We start from the raw sequence: 27,044 nt of genomic DNA, 5'->3' as shown, positions 1-27,044 counted from the left end.
TGGCTTCAAGGTGTCAACTTGGAAAAACACAGAAACCCACTTAACAAAGGCAACATAAAACAAGACAACATAATAGATCAGAACAGCGACAGGAAAAAACAAAACACCACACCTCACAATCACTCTTGTTTTTTTAAATAAAATTCATGGAGTTGGGTACAAAGGGAGTGGTCCTAAGACAAATTCTTTTGGAGAAACTTTTGCCTATTATGGGGACCAGCCTTCGAACAGGCTAGATATAACCCACACAAACAAAAGCTTTTGGGGGAAGGGGAGTGATCTTTAATAATTTTGTCCATAGATGGATGTGATTATGTTCTCTCCCCAGTTCTGTGGGTGCATATGCGCTACAGTGCAGGAGAGCGCTGTCACGGAGAACTTCCTGGAGGTGAGGGCGCGTGTGCGTGTGCTAGTTAGTGCAACAGAAGCAGCAACGCCTGAGAACTTCCGTGGGTGTGGGTATGTGCCAAAGAGAGTGCTGCCCAAGAACTTCCTTCTGTGTGTGTGTCCAGATAAGAATGACCTTACACCCTACCTCGCACCTGGCTCTGCTAAGCAGAGGAGTAGGAAGAAGAGCTAAGAGGTTTCCATCTCACCTAAGCTATGGCAGCCTCTGGCATTCAGCGCCAGTTTCCAAAGAATTCTTCTTTTCCACCCCCTTCTCAACTCCCGCAGATTAACGCCACCACCCCGAGACTACATTTCCCAGCAAGCCCTTGGGGCGCTCGCGCTCTGTAATTGACCCATTTCCCGGCCCGTCAGCAGCTCGGGGGGCCGGCCCAAGCGCCCAGGCGGCCGCTCCCTGCTGACTCGGAGTGTGGGCGGGGAGAGGAGGGCGGAGGGAAGAGGAGGAGGCACTGTCTCTGCCGTTTGCCTCGTCGGCTGCGAGAGCCGGCAGTGGTCCGCATCAAGGCTGCCGCCACGGCCGCCATGGACGAACAGGCGGGGCCCGGCGTCTTCTTCAGCAACAGCCACCCAGCGGCAGCCGGGGGCGTCAAGGGGCTAGGGCCCCTGGCAGAAGCCGCTGCCGCAGCCGCGGGCGATGGGGCGGCGGCGGCGGCGGCGGTGGCTGCTGCGGGGGCGGCCCGAGCTCAGTACAGTCTCCCGGGGATCCTGCACTTCCTGCAGCACGAGTGGGCCCGCTTCGAGGTGGAGCGCGCCCAGTGGGAGGTGGAGCGGGCGGAGCTGCAGGTAGAGACCCTCCTGGCCTGGCCCTCCTCCTCCCGCCTCTTTCCTCCCTCCTCTCTCTCGCTTCGCCCCGCCTCGATCTCTTCCTCCCAGCCTCCCGCCTATCCCCTCCCCCTTCTCTGTTCCCGCCCACCCCGCCCCGGGGGGGGGGGGCTCCCCTCATCTTGCCCCACCCACCCTAACTCTACCTGCTCTGTACCCTGGCTGCCCTTTGCATTCCGTCCCTCCCTTGTTATCAAGTGAGTTAATATTTGTAGAGCGCTGGGCACAGTGCCTGGCACCTAGTAGGCACTCCAAAATGTATATTCCATTCCCTTCCCACCTTCTTCCCTAACTGCTCTTCCTAGAACCTCAATCTTTCCAATCCCAGTCTCCTTCCTAGTCCAACTCCAAGTTTAGGGTCTTGGTGCAGCCTATCGGACCGCTCGGCTTCTAAGGGTCTTGCCCCTCAACTTGGGGGAAGGAGAGCCAGAGCTGTTCCCGGCAGAGTTAAGAGGCCAGAACTTGACCAGAGTATTTTTTTGCTTTTTGTTTTTGGTATGGTTATTTGGTTTTCCCCTGTAGATTCTTTCCCATGAAAGAAAAAGAATGAATGAAGACTCATGAAATTGTGCCGGTGGGAAACTGACACGGGAAAAAAAAGTGATATCGTCAGAAATAGAAAATTCCCATCTAGGAGAAACTTATTTCTTTTGCTGCAGTGCGTTTCACTCGATGGTTTTAGATCTGAGGTTTTTGAATGAGAGAAAATTGATCCCAAGTCAAGATTTTCTGAAAGAAAACCCTGGTATTAGATTTTTAAAAAATCCTTAAATTCCATAAACACCCCCCCCCCCCCAACAAAACGTGAACAACTTTTCGTAAGATGTTTTTTCAGATTGAATATTTTCTTTGAAGGAAGTTGAGGTCTGCTAAAAGTTAGTCACGTTACTGGTATGCTGTGTGTCGAGTTGTTTTCAGATAAGATATGTTCGCTGGGAAAGTTTGGTGCCCTGGCACTTAAAAATGAGAGATTGAGTGTTTACAAACCTTTCATGTAGTTAATATTTTTACCGAGCTGTAAGTTTTTAGGCTTTAAAAGGATCCTTGATACGTCTAAGTGGTAGAGGCTTTTACTGGTGACCAAGAAAGGGGGAGAAAAGGGAGTCCTTCCTCCCCAAAAGAGCTCACACTCTGATAGGGGAAACAACATACAAATAATTGTTTAAAAGTCAATATAAGTGGAGGGAAACTCAAGAGGGAAGGCAGGGACAGCAGTAAAAGAGAAAGGCCTCTTACACAAGGTGGGATTGGTTCTCAGTATGTCTGCTATGTCAGAGATTAGCCCTGGTTCCTTGATATACAAAGACTTATGGTTTAAAAAGCAGAATCTTAACAGTGGAAGAAAGTAAAGTTTTGAGGGCAGAAGAGCTGAGTTTGAATCCTATCTCTTTTACTTCCTGTCTTGTCATGGTCAAGTCACAACTTCTCTGAGCTTCATTTCCTCTAGAAAATAAGGGATCTGTGGACTAAATGATCTCTTCTTTTGTAGCTCGAAATCTGTGATCCAACATTTGCATGTTTTCTTAATAGACTAAGTTCTTTGGATGTATTTTTGTCTTTTAAGCCTACTCTCTTAGTAATCTCTCATTTAGTACATTATTAATAATATATGTTGATTGAATACTCTTTAAACAAGGATGTCACCAACTGAATATCATCTTTTTTAAAAATAATCTAGCTTTTCCAATATAAATATTAGTTCAGATGCTTCCAATTGCTTCTTCTAAACAGTTGCATTCCCCAATCCACAAAAGAAACCAGTTAAACAAAACAGTAGGATAACTTAAACTGTTTCAATAACTTTTGTTTTGATATTTGCACTTTATTTTTTATTTTATTTTTTTACCATTAAAGGTCTCATTTCTTTTTTATTATTACTTTTTTTAATTTTCTTTTTCTTTTTTTAATTTTTATTTGGTCATTTCCAAACATTATTCATTGGAAACAAAGATCATTTTCCTCTCTTCCCTCTGCACCCTCCCACCACCTCTCCCATAGCCCACTTGCAATTCCACTGGGTATCACGTGTTCTTGATTCAAACCCATTTCCATGTTGTTGGTATTTGCATTAGAGTGTTCATTTAGAGTCTCTCCTCAGTCATATCCCCTCCACCCCTGTAGTCAAGCAGTTACTTTTCATCGGTATTTTTACTCCCACAGTTTATCTTCTGCTTGTGGATAGTGTTTTTTAGATCCCTGCAGATTGTTCAGGGACACTGCATTGCCACTAATGGAGAAGTCCATTAACTTCGATTGTACCACAATGTATCAGTCTCTGTGTACAATGTTTTCCTGGTTCTGCTCCTTTTGCTCTGCATCACTTCCTGGAGGTTGTTTCAGTCTCCATGGAATTCCTCCACTTTATTATTCCTTTTAGCACAATAGTATTCCATCACCAACATATACCACAGTTTGTTCAGCCGTTCCCCAATTGAAGGGCATCCTCTCATTTTCCAATTTTTGGCCACCACAAAGAGTGCAGCTATGAATATTCTTGTACAAGTCTTTTTCCTTATTATCTCTTTGGGGTACAAGCCCAGTAGTGCTATGGCTGGATCAAAGGGCAGACAGTCTTTTATCGCCCTTTGGGCATAGTTCCAAATTGTCCTCCAGAATGGTTGGATCAATTCACAACTCCACCAGCAATGAATTAGTGTCCCTACTTTGCCACATCCCCTCCAGCATTCATTACTTTCCATAGCTGTTATGTTAGCCAATTTGCTAGGTGTGAGGTGATACCTCAGAGATGTTTTGATTTGCATCTCTCTGATTATAAGAGATATAGAACACTTTTTCATATGCTTATTAATAGTTTTGATTTCTTTGGCTGAGAACTGCCTGTTCATGTCCTTTGCCCATTTATCAATTGGAGAATGGCTTGATTTTTTTTCTACAATTGATTTAGCTCTTTGTAAATTTGAGTAATTAAACCTTTGTCAGAGGTTTTTGTGAAGATTGTTTACCAATTTGTTGCTACCCTTCTGATTTTAGTTACATTGGTTTTGTTTGTACAAAACCTTTTTAATTTGATGTAGTCAAAATTATTTATTTTACATTTTGTGACTCTTTCTAAGTCTTGCTTGGTTTTAAAATCTTTCCCTTCCCAAAGGTCTAACAGGTATACTATTCTGTGTTCACCTAATTTACTTATAGTTTCCTTCTTTATGTTCAAGTCATTCACTCATTCTGCATTTATCTTGGTGTAGGGTGTGAGGTGTTGATCCAAACCTAATCTCTCCCACACTGTCTTTCAATTTTCCCAGCAGTTTTTATCAAATAATGGATTTTTGTCCCAAAAGGTGGGGTCTTTAGGTTTGTCATAAACTGCCTTGCTGAGATCATTTACGCCAAGTCTATTCCACTGATCCTCATTTCTGTCTCTTAGCCAGTACCAAATTGTTTTGATAACCACTGCTTTATAGTATAGTTTGAGATCTGGGACTGCAAGTCCTCCTTCCTTTGCATTTTTTTTCATGATTTCCCGGGATATCCTTGATCTTTTGTTCTTCCAAATGAACTTAGTTATGTTTTTTTCTAATTCAGTAAAGAAGTTTTTTGGTAGTTCAATAGGTATGGCACTAAATAAGTAAATTAATTTGGGTAGGATTGTCATTTTTATTATGTTAGCTCGTCCCACCCATGAGCAATCAATGTTTTTCCAATTGTTTAGATCTGGTTTTAGCTGTGTGGAAAGTGTTTTGTAACTGTGTTCATTTAGTTCCTGTGTTTGTCTCGGGAGATAGATTCCTAAGTATTTCATATTGTCTAGGGTGATTTTGAATGGTATTTCGCTTTCTAATTCCTGCTGCTGAAATGGGTTAGAGATATATAGAAATGCTGATGACTTATGAGGGTTTATTTTGTATCCTGTAACTTTGCTAAAGTTGTTGATTATTTCGAGTAACTTTTTGGTTGATTCTCTAGGATTCCTTAAGTAAACCATCATATCATCTGCAAAGAGTGATAGCTTGGTCTCCTCATGGCCAATTTTAATACCTTCAATTTCTTTTTCTTCTCTAATTGCTACTGCTAGTGTTTCTAGTACAATGTTAAATAATAGAGGTGATAATGGGCGTCCTTGTTTTACTCCTGATCTTATTAGAAAGGCTTCTAGTTTATCCCCATTGCAGATGATGTTTGCTGATGGTTTTAGATATATACTGTTTATTATTTTTAGGAAAGGCCCTTCTATTCCTATACATTCTAGTGTTTTCAATAGGAATGGGTGTTGTATTTTATCAAAGGCTTTTTCTGCATCTATTGAGATAATCATGTGATTTTTGTCAGTTTGCTTGTTAATATGGTCAATTATGTGGATGGTTTTCCTAATATTGAACCATCCTTGCATTACTGGTATGAATCCTGCCTGGTCATAAGTGGATGACCCTTGTGATCACTTGCTGGAGTCTTTTTGCTAGTATCCTATTTAGGATTTTTGCGTCTATATTCATTAGGGAGATTGGTCTATAGTTTTCTTTCTCTGTTTTTGACCTACCTGGCTTTGGGATCAGTACCATGTGTGTGTCTTAGAATGAATTTGGTAGAACTCCTTCTTGGCCTATTCTGTCAAATAGTTTTGTTTAATATTGGAATTTAGTTGTTCTTTGAATGTTTGATAGAATTCATTTGTGAATCCATCTGGACCTGGGGTTTTTTTCTTAGGGAGTTCTTTGATGGCTTGTTCAATTTCTTTTTCTGAAATGGGGTTGTTAAGGTAATTTATTTCTTCCTCTTTTAGTCTATGCAATTTATAGTTTTGTAAGTATTCATCCATATCACCTAGATTGCCATATTTGTTGCCATATAATTGGGCATAGTAGTTTTTAATGATTGCCTTAATTTCCTCTTCATTAGAGGTGAGGTCTCCTTTTTCATCTTGGATACCGTCAATTTGGTTTATTTCTTTCCTTTTTTAAATTACACTGACTAGTACTTTGTCTATTTTATTTGTTTTTTCAAAGTACCAGCTTCTTGTCTTATTTATTAAATCAATAGTTTCTTTGACTTTCAATTTTATTAATTTCTCCTTTGAGTTTTAGGATCTCTAATTTAGTCTTCATCTGAGGATTTTTAATTTGTTCACTTTCTAATTTTTTAATTTGCGTGCCCAATTCATTGACCTCTGCCCTTCTTAATTTGTTAATATATGAACTCAAGGATATAAATTTCCCCCTGAGTACTGCTTTGGCTGCATCCCATAGGTTTTGAAAGGATGTCTCATCATTGTCATTTTCTTCAATAAAGTTATTAATTGTTTCTATGATTTGTTCTTTAACTGGTTTTGGAGAATCGTATTGTTTAATTTTCGATTTACCTCTCCATGTTCCCTTACTAATTATTATTTTCATTGCATTGTGATCTGAGAAAGTTGAATTTATTATTTCTGCTCTTTTGCACTTGTTTGTAATGTTTTTATGCCCTAATACATGGTCAATTTTTGTAAATGTACCATGTGCTGCAGAAAAGGTGTATTCCTTGTTGTTCTTTTTTATTTTTCTCATATCTACTAACTCTAATTTTTCTAAGATTTCATTCACTTCTCTTCTTTCTTATTTATTTTTTGGTTTGATTTATCTAGTTCGGATAGAGGAAGGTTCAGATCTCCCACTAGTATAATTTTTCTATCTATTTCGTCCTTGAGTTCCTCTAGTTTCTCCTTTAGAAATTTGGATGCTATGCCATTTGGTGCATACATGTTGAGTACAGATATTTCCTCACTGTCTATACTGCCTTTTATCAGGATGTAATTAACTTCCCTATCTTTTTTAACTAGATTTATTTTTACTTTGGCTTTGTTGGATATCATGATTGCGACTCCTGCCTTCTTTTTGTCAGTTGATGCCCAATAGATTTGGCTCCACCCTCTTACTTTCACCCTATGTGTATCTACCTTTCTCATATGTGTTTCTTGTAGACAGCATATGGTAGGGTTTTGGACTCTAATCCACTCTGCTATTCGCTTGCGTTTTATGGGTGAGTTCATTCCATTCACATTCAGAGTTATGATTACTAGCTGTGTATTTCCCAGCATTTTGATTTCTGCTCCTTTACCTGCCTTTTCTTCTTTCACTATTAACTTCTACACCAATGTTTGCTTTTGAACAGTCCCCCTTGTTCCCACCCTTATTTTACTTCCCTTTCTACCCCCTCCCTATTTATCCCCCCTTTATTTTCCCTGTAGTCTTTCTAAAGTTAAACCCCCCGCTCCCTCCCTCTCTTGTACTGCTTCCCTCCCCACCAGACCTTTTGTTACCCTTCTACTCCCCTATAGGGTGCAAATCTATTCTCTGCCCCCAATGGATTGGACTTTTTTCCCTCTTTGAGTCACTTTCAAAGCACGTAAAAGTTGAGTATTTCCTGTCTCTGACCTCTTTACCCTTCCAGTGTATTGATGTTCTCCCCCCTCCCACCATGAGCTTCTTTATGACATATAAATTTAACCCCATTTGTTTCTTTTCCCATTTCTTTTAATATTAACCCATTTTAAGCTCTAGTTATATATATATATATATATATGTATATATATACATATATATATGCATACTCATGCGTATGTATTTTTGCATGCATATATCTATATATCTATTTATGTCTTGTCCTTTCATCCTATACAGTTTGTTGCTGTTCCCTCTAAGTATACTTCTTTTTGCTTCCCAGCTAATAACAACAGTTTTTAAGAGTTACCAATGACCTCTTTTCTTATAGGGATATATATCATTTTAACTTATTGAGTCTCTTAAAATTTTTTTTGTTTTTTTTCCCCTCTTTTTTAATTACCTTTTGATGATTCTCTTGAGTTCTGTGCTTGGACATCAAATTTTCTGTTCAGGTCTGGTCTTTTCTTTACGAATTCTTGAAATTCTTCTATTTTGTTAAATGACCATACTTTCCCCTGAAAGAATATAGTCAATTTTGCTGGGTAGTTGATTCTTGGTTGTAGACCTAATTCCCGTGCTTTCCGGAATATCGTATTCCATGCCTTTCTTTTTTTCAGTGTGGATGCGGCCAGATCCTGAGTTATCCTCACTGTGGTTCCTTGGTATCTGAATGACTTCTTCTTGGCAGCTTGTAATATCTTTTCTTTGGTCTGATAGTTCTTGAATTTGGCTATAACATTCCTGGGTGTTGTCAGTTGGGGATTAAGTACAGGAGGTGATCTGTGGATTCTATCAATCTCCACTTTTCCCTCTTGTTCAAGGATTTCGGGGCAGTTTTCTTTAATAATTTCCTGTAATATAATGTCTAGGCTTTTTCTTTTGTCATGGTCTTCTGGTAGGCCAATAATTCTTAAATTGTCTCTCCTTGAACGATTTTCTAAATCCTCTGTTTTGTGAATGAGATGCTTCATATTTTCCTCAATTTTTTCATTCTTTTGGTTTTGTTTTATAGTGTCCTGCTGCCTTGTAAGGTCACATGATTCTAGCTGTTATATTCTGGTTCTTAAAGACTGGATTTTATCCTTAGATTTTTGGTCCTCTTTTTCCTTTAGGTCAGATTTTCTTTGGAGGTCATCTTTCATCTTCTTCACCTCATCTTTCATTGGCTTTGCCTCATCTTTCATCTCCTTTGCCTCATTTTCCAGCTGGTTGATTTTGGCTTTCAAGACACTATTTTGTTTCCAGATGACTTATCTTAGTTTTTAAGTTCTTGTCCCAATTGTCTTCAGCCTCTCTTAATTGTGTTTTGAATTGCATTTTGAGTTCTTCCAAAGCCTGTATCCAATTCGCTGGGATTTCTGATTTTTCCTTTGCTGATCCCTCCCCCTCTGTTTCATTAGCTCTTTGCTCATTACCTGTGCAGAAGCTGTCTATTGTAATTTCTTTCTTCTTTTTCTGTTGTTTGCTTGAGGTTATCCCTTCTTTGCTCCCCGTATTTGGCTGTGCTCTTGCTCCTCTCATTTTGTTTTGGTTTTGGGGCTGTCAGTCTCCCCTCTTGGAACTTTGTCAGATCTCTTGGTACAGTCTCTAGGGGAGGAATGTTAGCTTCCCTGTCTTCTGGAGGCTTTTGATTGGATTGAGTTCAACTGGGCTGGGCTGTATGTGGTATGAAGCTCTGAGGCTCTGAAGACTCCTGGAAGGCTGGGCCGCCCAGGCTCTCTCCAGTTTTCTCCAGCTGCTTCTCTGCTGTCCCCAAGTGCCTTTGCCTGCCTCCCTAAACTCTGAGGAGTTCTGATGGGATTAGTTCAATTGGATGTGCTTGAGGCAAGGGTGAGACTGGAGCCAGATGGAGGGACCCAGCCACAGCTGGTTTCTCCCTGGCTTCCTCCCCACTCTCCAAGCTGGATGCTCTGAGCCCGGCGCCCCGCTGCTCACAAGGTAGACCTTGCAAACCAGCACCTTTGCCCGCTCAGAGGTTCCCGCTGCTGCTGGGGGCTCTGCTGTCTGGGTTGTGGGGGAGGGGTCCTGGGACCTTCGCTCTGCCTTCCCCTTAGCCCTGAGTATTCTCGGATTCCAGCTTTTGGGGGGGGCGTACCTTTTGATTTGAGTCCAGAAGGAGGGTTCCCCGCTTCTGTCCTGTTGTTCAGATTGAATTTCGGTGCCCTAGGAGCATTCAGTCTGTATTGGTAAGGAAGGGTCTTCCAAGAGGTCTGAACTTTTGCTGCTTGCTAAGCTGCTATCTTGACTCTGCCCCGATATTTGCACTTTAATTGAATGTAGTTGATGAAGAACACCTGTAGCCAGCAAAATGCTTGTTTAATGTTGATGCCTTCATCCTTTGATATGACTTTTTTTTTTCTGAGGTGGTCTCTCTGTCTCCTCATGGAGATAAGTACAGTAGCCACTCCTGGACTGTATCCTACCTCCTGAATTACAGAGAAGCTTTGACTTATTTTGTTTCCAACCTCAATAATTTTTCTTTTGGTCCTGGATTTAGTTTGGTTATCCAATCAGTTTAGCTCTACTTACTGTACTGCCATAATTCCCAAGTTCTAAAGATCTGCCAGTCTCAGAGCAGGGATTTCAATTTTACTATGCCATGTCCTGGGGCATATAATTTTTTTTAATTCAGAGATTTTTTATTTCTCCAATTATATGTAATAATAATTTTCAACATATGTTTTCCCAAAATTATAAAATCCAAACTGTCTCTTTTGTTCTCTTCCCTCCCCCCACTCAGAAATGGTAAGCAATTTGATCTGTGCCATACATGTATTATCATACAAAACCAAAACCCCCCAGTAAAGCCATAAATACATTGATGTGAAAGATAGGATGCTTTGATCTACATCCATCCAACTCTAATTATTCTTTTCAGGAGGAGGATAGCATTCTCTGTCATAAGTCCTTCAGAATTGTTCCAAATTATTGCATTGCTGAGAATAGCCTAGTTTTCACAGTTGATCATGATACAGTATTATTGTTACTGCGTACAGTGTTCTCCTGGTTCTTCTTATTTTACTGTGTATCAGTTTATATAGATCTTCTCAGCTTATCATTTCTTAGTATGGGCATATAACATTTATAAGAACCTGTGGATTTCTAAGACATAAAGTTTTGAAAAGGCTTTGTTTAGCATTACAGAAATCCAAGAATAAAAGCATAAGAAAGGGCATATCTTCTTAGATTTTTCGTTTCCAATTTGGAGATATGAACTTTAAAACCACTCCACCCCACTTAGATCTTACTTTATGGGAAGATAACGTTGTAAACTTTTATTGAACAGTGAAGATTCTTAGCTTTCACCTTATAGTGAAGCTAGAACTTTAAGTCTATTTTTAGATCTTAATACAAAAAGGTGTTAATTAACTATTAAGGTTAGATTAATCACAAAAATGTCAAGTATCTTAATACAAAAAGATGTTAAGTAACTATAAAGGTTAAATTAATCACAAAAAGGTCAAGTAACTATCAAAAAGTGAACTTAACAAAGAAGTGTTAAGTAACTATAAAGGTATAATCTAATCAAAGAAGATGAGAACTAAAGAATGGGCATTTAGAGGAGGGGACACAAGGGTGAAAGGTCTATATATTGGCTCACTTTCTCTCTCTGGTACCTTTTTGCTGTGGAGAGTTGACTGATAGCAGCATGCTGGGCCTTTCAGCATCTTAGCATGGATATAAGCTATAGTCTGGTTCGGTGGTGAGTTTCTGGCTTAGTTTTCCTCCTTTACTTTCCAACTTTATCCTCTTAGAAGCCTTTAATCTTCGTCAGAGACCTAGAGGCGAGGATTTTAAAACTCCCCGTGGCACAGACCAGGCAGGAGAAATCCTTTATCCATCTGGAGTCAGAAAGATCAAAATTCAAATCTTGCCTCATACACTTCCTATTTTTGTGATCCTGGGCAAGTCATTTAACCCCTGCCTAAAACTGGAGCAGGAAGTAGCAAACCATTCCAGTGTCTTTACCCAGAAAACTCCAAGATAGATAGTGCACTTGGGTCAGACAACTGCACAAGAACAACAAAAAATGTTTTAGGCTCTGTTCTTGGTTCTAAGGATACAGTAATATAATACAATAAACATTTATTGTCTGACTATTTGCCAGGCACTGTATTAAGCCCTGGGGATACAAAGAGGCAAAAGAGAATCCCTGCCCTCAGAATTTAGAATCTAATGGGGGAGACAACACACAAATATATACAAAGTAAACTATATAGAGGATAACTAGGAAATCATTAAAAGAGTCAAAGCCCTGGAATTAAAAAGTGTCGTGGATGGCTTCCTGAAGAAAATAAAATTTTAGTTGGGATTTTAAGTTAGGGAGGTCAGCAATAATTTATTTATTTTTAGATAATGCATGCTTTATTTTTTATAGTTTTACATGTATATATAATTTTACTAATCATCTTTCTGACATTTTATTGTCCACATTCTCTCCCTGCCACTTCTCCTTCCTCCCTGAGGTGGCTGGTCATATAATCTAGGTTGTACATGTGCTATCATGCAGTACTTCATTCCATTTTCATCTTCTTGTGAAAGAAGATACATATCACTTACACTAGAGAAAAGTTGATGGCAGAAATAAAGTGAAGAATGGAATGCTTCATTCTGCATTCAGACTCCATTAATTCCTTCTATTGCATTGGATAGACTTTTTTCTTCTTAAGTCCCTTGAGGTTGTCCTGGATCCTTGCATTGCTGATAATAGTTGTCATTCACAGTTAAACATTGAACACAAGTTGCTATTACTATATACAGCATTCTCCTGGTTCTTCATTTTGCTTCACTTCATATAAATCTTCCCAGTTTTATTTGTGATTATACTGTTCCTTATTCGTAGGCACAATTGTATTTTAGTACAGTCATATTCCACACCTTCAGATATTCCCCAATTGATGGACAACCCTTCAATTTCCACTTCTTTGATTCCACAGAAAAAGCTGTTATACTTTTCTACAAGTGGTCCTTTTCCCTTATCTTTGATCTCTTTGGGATAGAGACTTATCAATTGTATTGCAGGGTCAAATAGTATGCAGTTTTATGGCTCTTTGAGTATAGTTCTAAATTGTTCTCCTGAATCAGTTCACAGTTCCACCAACAATATATTACTATCCCAGTTGCTCCATATCCCCTCCAACACTTATTATTTTCCTTTTCTTATTATCCAGTCTGATAAATATGAGGTGGTACCTCAGTTGTTTTAATTTGAATTTCTTAGTTTAATAGTGATTAGGAGCATTTTTCCAAATGAGTGAAAATATTTTTAATTTCTTCATGTAAGAATTGCCTGTTCATACCCTTTCACCATTTGTCAATTGGAAAATACTTTGTGTTCTTATAAATTTGATTCAGTTCTTTATATATTTGAGAAATGAAACCTATCAAAGTCCCTTGCTATAAAATTTTTTTCCTAGTTGTTTCCCTTCTAAACTTGACTGAATTGGTTTTGTTTGTGCAAAACTTTGTAATCTAATTTGGTCAGTTATCTAGTTTATATCTTGTAAAATTCTCTATGTCTTGTTTAATCATCAGCTTATCCAAAGGTCTCACAGTTGAACTATTTTGTGCTCCCCTAATTTGTTTATAGTATCATCTTTTTTTTTTCATCCTTTATTTCTTACTCATATATCTACTTTGACTTTACCTTGGTATATGGATTGAGATGTTGGTCTTTGGCTAATTTCTGTCTTACTGTTTTCCAGCTTTCCCAGCAGTTTTTGCCAAAATAGTTCTTTTTTCCAAAAGTTTGTATCTTTTGGTTTGTCAAACACTCAGTTACTGTGGTCATTTGCTACTGTGTGTTAAATGCCTAATCTATTCCATTGATCCACACTCTATCTCTATCTATTAGCAAATACCAGATTGTTTTGATGGTTACTGCTTTATAATATACTTTGACATCCAGTATAGCTAAGCCACCTTCCTTCATCTTTTAAAAATTAAATGAATTCCCTTGATATTCTTGGCCTTTTGTTCTTCCAGATAAATTTTATTTTTTTTCTAGCCTTGTGAAAGTTTTTGGGTACTTTGGCACTGAATAGGTAAATTAATTTGGGTAGAATCATCATTTTTATTATAGTGGCTTGGCCTACTACCCATGTGCAATGAATGTTTTTTTTTCAGTTGTTTAGGTCTGACTAATTTTATTTGTGTGAAAAGTGTTTTGTAGTTGTTACCATATGGTTTCTGGGTTTGTCTTGTCAGGTAGACTTCCAGGTATTTTATATTGTCCACAGTTATTTTAAATGGGACTTCTCTTTTTTCTCTTCTTTTGGGCTTTATTTGGTAGTATAGAGAAATGCTGATAATTTATGTCGGTTTATTTTATATCTTACAACTTTCCTAAAATTATGTTGATTAGATTTTTGGTTGATTCTCTAAGTTTACCATCATATAATCTACAAAGTGTGATAGCTTTTTTCCTTCATTGCCTGTTCTGCCTCCTTCAATTGGTATAGCAAGCATTTCTAGTAAAATATTGAATAGTAGTGGTAATAAAGCATCCTTGCTTCAGTCCTTATCTTATTGGGAAGGCTTCCAGTTTGTCCCCATTATAGATAATGATTGTTCATGGTTTTAGATAGATGCTGTTTATCATTTTGAGGAATAAATAGGAGGTCAGTAATTAGAGTGATGTTGAAAGAGTATTCCAGACATAGGGAACAGCTAGCGTGAATTCCCCGAGCTGAGAGTTGGAGTGTAGTATTCATGAATAGCCAGGAGGCCACTGTTTCTGGTTTTAAGAGTATGTGTTGGAGATTAGGGTGTAAGAAGACTGGGGAGGTAGGAGGGGGCTAGGTTATAAAGGGCTCTTGGAGGCAGTTGAGGCCTCCGGAGTTTGCTGGGTGCTGAGGGTGATGTGACCAGACTTGCATTTTAGGTAAGCCACTTCAGTGGTTGAATGGAGAATGAATTGGAGTGGGGAGAGGCTTGAGGCATGAGGTGATGAAGACCTGCACTAGCACAGGAGCAGGGTCAGAGGAGAGGAGGGGATACATTTGGGAGATAATACAACGGGGAAATTGACAGGCCTTGGCTACAGACAGAAGAATGGTTAGATAGGAAGAGAACCAGGAGATGATGCCATAGAAACCTGGAGAGAGCATTCAGCAATGTCAGAGGCTGCAGTGAAGTGAAGGAGAATGAGCATTGAGAAGACAATTGAATTTGTCAACAAGGGGATGTTAGTAACTTTGGAGAGAACAGTTTTGGTGGAATAAGCCAGATTGGTGATCAGAAGCCAAATTGTAAAGGGTTAAGAAGGCAGTGAGAGGAGATAAAGTAGAGACACATTTTGCAGATGGACTTTTTGAGGATCTGAGCTACATAGGGCAAAAGAGAAATAAGGTGATAGTAAGAATGAAAGGATTAAGTAAATTTTTTTTTCAGGATAGGGAGAAATGGGCATGTTTGTAGACTGTAGAAAGGGAAAGATTGAAAATAAGTAAAAGACTAGGGATGATAGAAGGGACAGTCTGGTGCAGGAGGTTGGATAGAATGGGATCACTTCAATAAATAAAGGGGTTAACCTTGTTAAGGAGTAAGTCCACTACATCATGAGAGCCAAGGGTGAAGAAGGGGTTAGTGGCAGAAGGCATCTGAATGATAGGAGATGAAGAAGAGGGAACAAGAGGGAGATCATATCAGATATTCTCATTTTTCTGTAAAATCTGAGGCAAGGCTCTCAGCTGATAGAGTAGGAGGAGGAAGAGTCATGGGAGGTTTGAGGAGGAATGAAAAAGTTTGGAGGAGCCTTTGTGGAGAGTGAGGTAGAGTTGATTAGGGAGATATAGTAGGATTGCCCAGCTGCACTGAGACCCACTTGAGGTCATACATAAATTTGTATTGGGACTCCTCAGAATGGTTGTGTGATTTTCTCTTCTTTCATCCAGAAGTTCACATGTAGGTGTGAAGGCAACAAATGGTGGGATTGATCTAAGACTGAGGCTTGTTGAGGTGTAATCAGCAATATGATAAGGGGCTTAGGATTTCAGGAGAGGACAGAGAAGAGGTGAATCGATTCACTAAGAAGTAAAGATGGGGAGAAGAAGAAAAAGGGGCAAGTGCAGGGGAGAAAACCTTGGGAGAGAATTTAGGGGTCAAGTGACTTGAGTTCATGATGAGAATGAAGAGGCTGGTTATAAGAGGGGAGGCAGAGGGAGAGATACTTAGATAAAGGCACTTTGGCATTGAACATGGAGGTTGTACATTTGTGGATGATGGCAAGAGAGTGACCATCGTTTTCTGTGATGTAAGTAGGGTGGAGGAGTAGCTTATTGGAGGTGAGTAGGTTGAGGCATTAAGTGGCTAGAATATTTGAGGAAGAGTCATGTATGTTGAAGTCTCCTAATGTGAGGGCAGGAGTTGGGGAGGAAAGAAAAATTGTAAGTCAGGCATTGAACTCACAAAGGAAGGAAGGGGAGTGACTTGGGAATCTGTAGACAAAAGCTACTTACTGCATTTTGTTTTGTTGGAGTGGTAGATATAAATAGCATGCACCTCAAAGAAAGAGAGATTATTAAGTAAAGGAGGAATGGGGAGAACCTGGAAGTGGCTTTGGAGAACAAGGAGTATTACATCTCTCCTGCCTCAAGCAGTAAGCTGAGGTGAATGAGTGAAGGTGGACCAAGGGATGCTGTTTGTTAGGAGAAAGCCAGGTTTCAATAAAAGCTAGTAGTAGAGGAGGAGGAGGGTCAGAATCAATTTAAGATGAAGGAAAGTCTTGTCTATGGAACCATTCTATTCTAGAGGGCACAATGGAAGGTCTGGGTGGAGTTAGGATGAAACTGTGAGGTGGAGGGTTGGGGGAGGATGGGAATGGGGAATCAAATAGTAGGGGGCAGGCATGGAATGAGGTTTTGGTGATGTTCTATAGGAGTTGAGAGACACTGGGATGTGAAGATGGTAATATTCATCATCAAGTGGAGGGCACCACTCCTCTACCCTCAAAGAATGGATATAATGGGTACAAGATGGAAAACCTGAATTCAAGCGGAAGGTTGCTCCTTTATGCATTGGCGGCTCTCTGCATTCAGTTGGGAGATTGGACTAGCAGCGGGAGGAAGATGCCTTGGGCACATACACATGGAAGTGATTGCTTTGGGGTAGCCTGGTTCCTAGTGACTTTTCCTCAAAGAATGTACTGTGCCTAGCAGGAGATAATGGAAGGTTCAGGTACCTAGCATATGTGTGGTCTGAAAGGTCTTTTCATTTGAGGAGGCTTCTTATGAGGCAGATGCAGGAAATGTGGATAAGACACCTGGCCATGGCCCCTAACAATGAAACTTTTGTCCTTAAGGAACTTATACTAACATTTGGGGAAGGAAGATGAGTTGGAATTCAGAGTTCACTGAAATAAATAAAGTAGGTTTAAAATTTTTTTTTGTCTGGAAAATTGAGGTTTCATTGGTATAGTGAGCTTTCTATTTATTGTTCCATATTGCCTTTATAAATACAAAATTTTTTTAAAAGGGGAGTTTTTACAACTGGAGGAAAAGATAAAGACCTTATGTAGGAGGTGGCATTTGAACTGTGCTTTGAAGGAAGCTCAGGATTGTTAAGAGGTAATGATGAAGAGAGAAGGCATTCTAATCATGATGGACCACTTGTGCAAGGGCATGGAAGTAGGAGGCAGACTGTCACATGTCTGGAATGCCTAGTGTTTCATTTTGACATGGAGAGTGTATGAAGAGGAATAATAGGGTAGTATGAAATGAGACTGGAAAGGTAGTAGGAAGCCAGATCATAGAAGTCTTTTAAATACTAGGCTGAAGACAGTATTTTTTTCTATACTATGGAGTTATTCATGTACTAACTCAGACATTTAACTCGCTGTGTAACCATAAGCAAGTAATTTAAATAAAACTTTGTGCCTCAGTTGTTCTCATTTGTAAAATGAAGTTGTAGACTTCATCGTTCCTGAGGTTTCTTGTGGCTCTAAATCTGTGATCTTATTAGGATAAGAGAGATATTGTGGAGGTAGAATCTTAGCAACTAATTGTATATAGGAATTGAAGGCAAAAAAGGAGTCATCTTATATTTTCCAACCTGGATAACTGGCAGGAGGGTAGTAAACACAACAGCTTGGAGTAGAAATGGATTACCTACAAAATAGATTATACTTTGTCATATACTGTACTCCTTTCCTAGTTTACCTATAACTATACTCAGAACATAAATGATTCTGAAGCAAATTTTAAATTTAGGTTGGCATCCTTCTACTCCTTTTTGACTACTGTCATCCTACAATATCCATTGGTTTCATTTAAACACTGAAAATCAATTTTAATATTGTCCTTAGCAAGATTTAACTAGTGAGGATAAATGCTAGTTAAAAAATCTCATATGTCATCTAATCTATATATAAAGGATTGCATATGTAACTAGTTTCTCCATTATTATGTATAATTAAATATAAATTATATTTTTCTTCTTTAAAAATCTCAGTAGCTATTTTCATCTTCCATTTTTAATGTTTTGGATTTTTCCTATGGAAAATACCTGTTAGGTTATGAAATAGAGGTCAGTTGGTATCTATCTTCATTTTAATCTTTTACCTTCTCACAATTCATTAACCTCTAAAGTAGTAAAAAAAAAAACCCAATACCTTTCAGATTAAGGCTAATTGTTCCTTTGGATTCTGTCAGTCCTGCTTTTTCAAGTTGCCATGGCAAAGTAATGAAGTGCTGAATTAGCTTTTGCATCTACCAGGTGTAAAGTGCCATCATATTCCTCCCTTCTTCAAGCAGCCTTAAAGAGTAGTCTATGTTGTACCGAAATTGTCTTTATCATTTTTCCTTCTATTTCAGTTATTCAAAAATCTCTGGCTATTTTTGGTTTGTGAAACTGAATTTGATGGGGAAGGTAAGATCAAAGTTTCCCTAGGGTCTTAAGTGGAGCAGAGGTGTGGCAGTGACACAGATGTAGCAGAACAATGTGGTGTAGGGCAGATAGCATGGACTTTGGAACCTTGTTGCTTGTGTGTGTGACCTTGGACAAGTCATTTAGCCTCCATGAGCCTCTTTTTCCTCACTTGTCAAATGGGGTTGAACTAGATCTCACCCAACTTCACATTGATGATCAAAAGTCCTAAATCAATAAAGAACCTCTGACCCTGTTACTTCCCTGTTAACAAGCTTCAGTGGCTTGCTTTTACTGGGAAGATAAAATGCAAATTCCTCTGTTGACATTTAAAGCCCATCACAATCTAGGTCCAGGTTATCTTTCCAGATTGCTTGCACATTACTGTTCCTCATGTACTTTGGACTCCAGACAAAGCTGTGTGCTTGTTTTTCCCCAGTTCTGACAATTTATTTCCAGACTCAGCACCTTTGCATAGACTGGCCCCATTGCCAGGAACGCTCTTCCTCTTCTCATCTGTCCCTTAACAGTCAATGGTGGCAAATACCTCATACTGTCCACAACATTCCCAAATGGAATCAAATTAAAATTTAATTGGGAAATATTTAACAAAATAAATAAAAATATATTTGGATATAGTTAATATTATACTTTAAATTTGAATCAATATGCAGTCAGCATTTTTATGGATGTTTAATGGCCTTCTTTGGGTTTGACATCACTGCCTTAGAACCATTTGTTTCATTCTTTATTCACTTGAAGTTCTACCTCCCTGAAGAACTTTTACATATTTTCTCTCTTACCCAACTATTTGTATTTATTTTTATCTTTGTAGATAGATTTCCACATACAGGACAGGTGATCAGAGTGCCCTGCTTTTTCCCATTCCATGCATCCCTTCTTGCAGATGCAGTAGCAAACATGTCAGAGAGCATCTAAGTTGGTTCTTCTGCTGTAATAGACTTATTTTGCTGGGATCCAAAAACTACCAAATTTTAAATAAGAGGACTCGGGCCCAGACCTCAGTTTTGCTGCTTCCTGTACTTCTCTGACATTGAGGAAGGATACCACATTTCTCCTGGCCTCAGTTTCATCACCTATAAAATGGAACTCTTAAGTCTTGTAATCCTAAATGATTCCTTAGTTTTGAATAAGAGTGCTTCTACTAATACTAGGTGTTAGACATTAGTGTAGACACACTTAGATGACCTGTTGGCTTCTTTTTAACACTGTTTTAATCTAGTTGGGAAGATGGCATAAATATAATGAAGAGAAATCAGCATCGTTGTCAGCTAACATTTTTTAGAATGCAAGATATAGAGGATGACCAAGAGACTTGAATGAAGAGGGCATGAAACTGGAGTGTGTTTATGTGTACCTATTTAAAAAGTTATATGAATAGTGGCTTTGAATGAGAAGTTGACAGGTTAATAATAAGCTAGAGCTTCACAGACCCTGTGCCTAAAATAAAATCAGCAGAGAAGCCAAAATGTTAATGGGAAATATTATCCACTGGGGAAGTACTTTCATTCTTAATACTTGATGCCATCAAATGCATCTTCATTAGGATAACAGCTTTCTGCCCCAAACACTGTGGTAGCATTCCTTGTTCATTTGCAGCGTGTCCTACAATACTTCGAATACCTACAAAATATCTACTTCTTTGATAGTCACCCATTGGAAAAATCATTCTAAGCCATCATGGTTCTATTCTCTTAGAAAAGTTGGCAAACACGTACAGGAAATGGAAAACATAACACCACATTTTATTCCCAGTCTTACTATTTTATGCTCCACAAAAAGTAAAATCATTTATGGATACTGTATTAAGAACATAATATTTCATTTTGGCTCTATCTGTTGTAGATGTGAAAGATCATGTGTGTTGATAAATCCTTGGCTATCTCAAAGGCATGTAGAGAGGTAGAAATAAAGCATGTATTTAAACACTTACTTTATGTGCTGGACACAGTCACAGCTGGGAAGAGAAGTACAAACAAACAAGATGGTCCTTACTCTCAAGCAGCTTATGTTCCTAATAGAGAAAGAGAACATAAAGGGGAGTGTAAAAATTAAAATTAATCTCAATAATTTAAATATTATATTTTAAGAGATTTATTAATGATTATTAGAAATAAAGGAATAAAAAGGAATTAAAAACTAAAAACCACATACCCATGGCTAGTCAGCCTGTTCAAACCCCCGTGCTTACTACCACCATCCTTGCCAGGAAGCCAAAAGAGGCAGGGCAGGAATACCTACTGAATTTATCCCCTGTCTACAAGAAATACATAATGATAGGAAGTCAGTGGGCTCCCCGGAAATGTAGTTCTTTTTTAGGGTAACTGATTTTCAATTATTCAGGAGCCAGACAAGGTAGGGTGAGGAGGGGGAACACTGGGGAGAAATAGAGATGGGAACAACACACTGCCGCAGCCCCTCAGGAGATTGCCATCTTGGCCAAGAACTCTCCAGTCAGTCCTGGCCTCAGGGTGCAGGCTGAGATATGTCCTAGGGAGCTCTGGTTTCCTTTAACTCATTTTCATTTATGAATTTATTTAATCCTTTTATGAATGTATCTATATCCAACTTATTACCTTAGGTAAGTTTTCCTAAAAGTAATACTCTTTATTTTTTTTTAGCTACTAATAATCCATATAAAGGGATGAAATTCTGATAGTCTAGAATTTGATGAAGAAATTAATTCATGTTTATAATTGCCACACCCTTTATAACTTATACAGCTTGAACTTAAAATCCCTCTGAATGAGTTTTTAATTCATTTTTGTGTCATGGACCTCTTTAGCATTCTAGTGAATCCTATTGAAATGCTTTTAAATAAAATTACAGAGGAAACAAGTTATTGAAATATAGATATCAAAATATTAAACAAATAGCTTAACACATAGTATATTCAATGTATTTACAATTTAATATAATAGTTTATAACAAATAAACAGACTCCAGATTAAGAACCCCTTCTCTATATTTTTTTCTCTTTATAGAGGGTAAAGTTCTGACTTTTTCATATAGAATATTTTTCACTCTGTTGATCATTTTATTGCTCTTTTCTAATTATAGTGAGCTTGAGGTTTGATGACCAAAACAGCAACTTTATTCCATTATCTGTACAGGAGTATAATAATTTTTAAGCTTTTTACTTCTAATATTTTCAGCGATGTCCAGCATATTATTAACCCCTTTGTCCATGAATGTTGCTTTTAGGGTTGTTATTTAGTCATTTTAGACATGTTTGACTCTTTGTTTACCACATTTGGGTTTTTTTGGGGGGGCAAAGACACTAAGAGTGGTTTGCCATTTCCTTCTCCAGCTCATTTTAGAGTTGAGGAAACTGAGGCAAACAGGTTGAAGTAACTTGTCCGGGGCCACACAGTTAATAGAACTCTCTGAGGCTGGATTTGAACTTGAGGTGAATCTTCTGACCTGGCATTCTATTTACTGTACCACCTCGCTGCCCCATTAGAATTAGTTTATTCTAAATATGTCAGTTCTATTTAACAAATACATATTTATATATTTTTATAGGTTTACAGGTTATATTTGAAGACTTGGGGATACAATGACAGAAATGAGATTCTGACTTTAAGGAACTTATATTTTATTAGAGAGAAACTACATATACATAAATATATAATATTTACAAATTAAATGTGTTGTGAAAGTGCTGGGGGGATAAGAAAGGCCTTTTGCAACAGGTAGCACTTGAACCAGACCCTGAAGGAACCAGGTGAGGGCTGAGGAGGGAGAGCATTCTGGGCCCAGCAGCAGGAGATGGAATGGAGATGGAGACGCACAGAGGGCATGGGGGTTGGGGGTGGAGAAGGAGGCTGTCCTGGGTAGGGTTTTATGTGTCGTATGGAGGAGTTTGTATTTTATTTTAAAGGCAGTAGGGAGCCACTGAAGCTTCTCGAGTGACAGGCAGACCAGTTAACTTAGCATATATTCATTTTTCAGAGCACTTTAACATTGTCCATTTGAACCTCACAACACATTTTTGAGGTAGGCAGTGCTAAATTCATTTACCTATCTTATTCCTGAAGATAGCTGTGTACCATGGTCTTGGAATTTGCCCTTGCCTGGTTGACATCTCAATAGATTGAAGTCATTTGAAGATGAAAGTTTTCAATGTTTTCCCTGTTATAGGTCATTTAGGAAAAAAATGCAACTAAGGGGCAGCTTAGTGGCTAGAGAGCCAGGCCTGGAGGTGGGAGGTCCTGGGTTCAGATATATCCTCAGATACCTCCTAGCAGTGTGACCCTAGGCAAGTCACTTACCCCCAACTGTCCAGCCCCTACAGTTCTGCCTTGGAACTGATGCTCAGTGTGGTTTCAGGATAGAAGGTAAGGGGTAAAAAATGCTTATAAGCCTGGTCCCAGGAAACACTTTTAATATGTAATAACCTTGTAAAGGTGGCTTAGAGGATAGACTGCTAAACTTGGAGTCATGAAGACCTGATTTCAAATCTTGCCCCAGTCACTACTAGCTCTGTAGCCTTGGGCCAATCAGTTTCCTCATCTGTAAAATGGGTACAAAAATAGCTACCCCCCCCCCCCCACCAGTTGGTTGTCAGGATAAAATACGATAATATTTGTAAAACTCTTTACAAACTTTAGAACATTATATAAATGATTATTATAAAAGGCTTTTTGAAAGTCTTAAGTAAATGCTTCTTGGTTACTTGTTCATCTCTTTAGTGCCCTTTAAGGTTTTTTTTTCTTTTTTTGAGCCAGTAGTACTAACAATAGTTGACTCTAGGCTTAAATCTTGGACTATTAATGACTAAATTGGAAAGTATTATTTAGAACTTTTTACCTTATTTGGCTGTTTGATGGAAAAATGTATTAACTTTTAAAGTCTATTGCCCTAAACCTATAATTTGACTTTTGAGAGAAATGTCTAGGGTCTCTTAATCCTAATGCAGTTTTAAACAATTAAGACTTTTTAGACACCCTTCATTTTAAATATAAAAGCCCTTAGTTATGAAATATTTCTGTAGCCAAATTAAATGTGATGTATAATTTTTATCTACTGTTAGGAGCCAAAAAACAATTTAAGGGATCCATCTGCTTGTAATAGTTGCTTCAGTTCTCTTTGCCCCCAAATGTTCCCTTGTTGCTGACTGAGGATTCAAGTTTGTTCAAAGGATAAAAGACATGGAATATCAGCAACATTTGTGATTGGGGTGGCAAAAGGAAGAAACAGTACATGGAGAGGGAATGAGACATATTTGGGGATCTGGATTACAAGAGATGGAGAGAAAGAAACAGGAAAAATAGGAAGCAGAAATGAGGAACATATTAACTCACATCCTGCCCAAGGCCTTATAAAAATAATTAATTACTCTAGCTGCCATGGATTTACTCTTCTCTGAAATCATGTACTATTTATTGCCTATCACTCATTTTGGCACTGAGTTGTTGAGTTGGAAGGGATTATAGAAACAATCTAGTTTATTATATACATTTTAAAAAATAAACACATTTAAGAGATCATTAAGACTGCTTTTAACTCTACTACATTGTATTATGTTTTGTTGTCATTTAACTAGACTTCCATGGATAGATTCTAGGGGGTCCATAAACTCAGATGAGAGAGAAAAAAATTCTTTATTTTCACTAACTTTTAACTAAAATTTAGTACTTCCTTCAGTTACTTAAGAACATTATTATTTTTTAATTTCTATTTAGAATATTTTTCCATGGTTACATGATTCATGATTTTTCCCATTCCTCTTCCCTACCCCCTCCTGGAGCTGACAAGCAGTTCCACTGGGTTATACGTGTATTATTGTTCAAAACCTATTTCCATGTTATTCATATTTGCAGTAGAGTGAGCTTTTAACATCAAAACCCCAATTATATCCCCATTGAACCATGTGATTGATCAAATATTTTTCTTCTGTGTTTCTGTACTCACAGTTCTTTCTCTGAATGTGGATAGTGCTCTTTCTCATAAGTTCCTCCGGGTTGTCTTGGATCATTGCATTGCTGCTAGTAGAGAAGTCCATTATGTTCGATTGTGCCAGTGTATCAGTCTCTGTGTATAAGGTTCTCCTGGTTCTGCTCTTTTCACACTGCATCAATTCCTGGAGGTCTTTCCAGTTCACATGGAATTCCTCTAGTTCATTAGTCTTTTCAGTACAATAGTATTTCATCACCATCAGATACCACAATTTGTTTAGCCATTCCCCAATCAATGGAGACCCCTCATTTTCCAATTTTTTGCCACCACGAAGAGTGAGGCTATAAATATTTTTGTACAAGTCTTTTTCCTTATCTCATTGGAGTAAAAATCCAGCAATGGTATGGCTGGGTCAAAGGGCAGACAGACATTTAAAGCTCTTTGCGCATAGTTTCCAAATTGCCCTCCTGAATGGTTGGACCAATTCACACCTACCAATTTTGCCATATCTCCTCCCAACATTTATCATTTTCCTTTGCTGCCATATTGACCAATCTGCTAGGTATGAGGTGGTACTTCAATGTTGTTTTAATTTGCATTTCTCTAATCAGGAGAGATTTAGAACACTTTGTCATGTGCTTATTGATAGTTTTTATTTGTTCATGTGGAAACTGCCTATTCATGTCCCTTCACCATTTGTTGATTGGGGAATGGCTTGATTTTTTTGTAATTTTACTTAGTTCCCTATATATTTGGAAAATTAAACTTTTGTCAGAGACTTTTGCTATAAAAATCCCCCCCCCCCAGTTTGTTGCTTTCTTTCTAATTTTGGTTGCATTGGTTTTGTTTGTACAAAAACTTTTAAATGTGATATAATCAAAGTAATTCATTTTACATTTTGTAATGTTCTCTCTTCCTTGTTCTTAAATTCCTTCCTTTCCCACAGATCTGACAGGTATACTATTCTATGTTCACCTAAATTATTTATCATTTCATTCTTTATATTTAATTCATATACCCATTTTGAATTTATCCTGGTATAAACTGTAAGGTATTGATCTAAACCTAATTTTTCCCATACTGTTTTCCAATTTTCCCAGCAGTTTTTGTCAGATAGTGAATTCTTGTCACAAAAGTTGGGATAAGAACATTATTCTTCTAAGAAGGGAACCATTGGTTTTACCAGACTTCCAGATAAGTCTGTTTAAGTATCTTGGCATGGCAGAAAAATCTGGATTTGAAATTCATTTGAATTCTAAGCTTTGCTATTTATTAGCTTTGTGACTTTGAAAGAAAGTTGCTTTTAAATTATATTCATCTGAGTTTACTCATCTATAAAATAAGGGGTTGGAACTAGATAATCTTTATGGCTTTTTTTTTTCCAGATCTGAATCTAATTTCTAATACTAAGGATCATGGGATGGTTATATAGGAAAAGTGAGGCATTAACATGTTGGATAACTTCATTCATTGCAATACTGGTGTCCATAAAATGTTAAAAAAAAAATGAAGACCTCTACAGTGGTAGGTACTTTTTTCTATAGAAGAATGAAGAGAGTGACATGAATAAACAAGAATTATGTAGGATTAGAAGTATGAATAAGTTATGATAGTTATACTTGTTAAGGGTAAAAAGCTTAGGGGTTATTGACTAAATATATTATACTAGTGGTCGCCAAGGATTAATTCAATTCCAATAAATTACTCATCATTTTGGGATTTTTATGGTGGTTTTAATTACAATAGAAGGAAGACATTAAGAAGAAGAGAGGGAGGAAAGAAGTAGAAGATCTCTTCTGTCTAGCCTAAGCTAAAGGAAGTTTAGAGACCTCAGCCATGAGGCCTCCTCCAAGATTTAATCTAGCTTGGTTTCCAGCCATGAGGCCTCCTCCAAAATGAAGGGTCTCCTTGGAGGATAGTGCTTTCAGGAGGTAAGGGAAAGGAGGAAAGGAGGAATTGGTCACCTCACCAAGGATGCTCAGGGAAGACGCCTTACCTAACCCACACTACAGAGCTTCTCCCAGTCACCTCATGGGAAAGCCGCAACCCCCAAATTGCCTAGATGCCCAGCACACTGCCACGAGCCACATGAGCCAGAGAGAGATGTCTCCGTGAAGTGATGCAATATATATATATATATACTGTTCTTTACATCACTTCCTGTGTCTCACATGTACCAATGGTAGCTTAAGCGTGACTTAGGGCAGTCCAGGGGGTCTGTCAGTTTTTTCTCATTTGTCACTTGCTAGCACATGTTGGTCATAGGCCATCCTACTCACAGTTAATCCTTAAGTGGAGGTGTATACATTCCTTGGTTGCTAAATTTCTAAGACTAAGCAGAGTGTAGAAAATCTAAAATTCACACACTGATGGAAGGAATATCCACGTGTTGTTGTTCCTTCATTTCAGTTGTGTCTGACTCTGTGACTCTGGATTTTTCTTGGCTGAGATACTGGATTTGTTTGCCATTTCCGTATCCAGCTCATTTTACAGATGAGGAAACTGAGGTGAACAGTTACTTGTCCAAGATCATCTAGATAGTGTCAGAGATTAGATTTGAATTTAAAAAGATGAGTCACCTTGGCTCCAGATCAGAGACTCTGGCCACCACATCACCTAGCTGCTCCTATCCTATCCTATAATGATAATCAT

General features: G+C 38.3%; 1 protein-coding gene across 2 annotated transcripts in view; it reads left to right on the top strand.

The window, feature by feature from the left end:
- The first annotated feature begins 773 nt into the window (after positions 1-773).
- The window catches only part of STRN (striatin), a 165,137-nt gene continuing 138,866 nt past the window's right edge, over positions 774-27,044 (top strand). Inside the window, exon 1 of one of the 2 annotated variants that reach the window (XM_007476081.3) lies at positions 774-1,191. In XM_007476081.3, coding sequence (XP_007476143.1) covers positions 931-1,191 — 261 coding nt within the window. In that variant the 5' untranslated portion in view covers positions 774-930. The remainder of the gene's footprint in view (positions 1,192-27,044) is intronic. The other variant, XM_001371682.3, reaches the window with a different exon arrangement.

This window comes from Monodelphis domestica, chromosome 1 (genome assembly GCF_027887165.1).
Source record: "Monodelphis domestica isolate mMonDom1 chromosome 1, mMonDom1.pri, whole genome shotgun sequence".
NCBI classification, from domain to species: Eukaryota; Metazoa; Chordata; class Mammalia; order Didelphimorphia; family Didelphidae; genus Monodelphis; species Monodelphis domestica.
The sequence above is the reverse complement of the archived record's forward strand: the minus strand, read 5'-3'. Positions and strand labels throughout refer to the sequence as shown.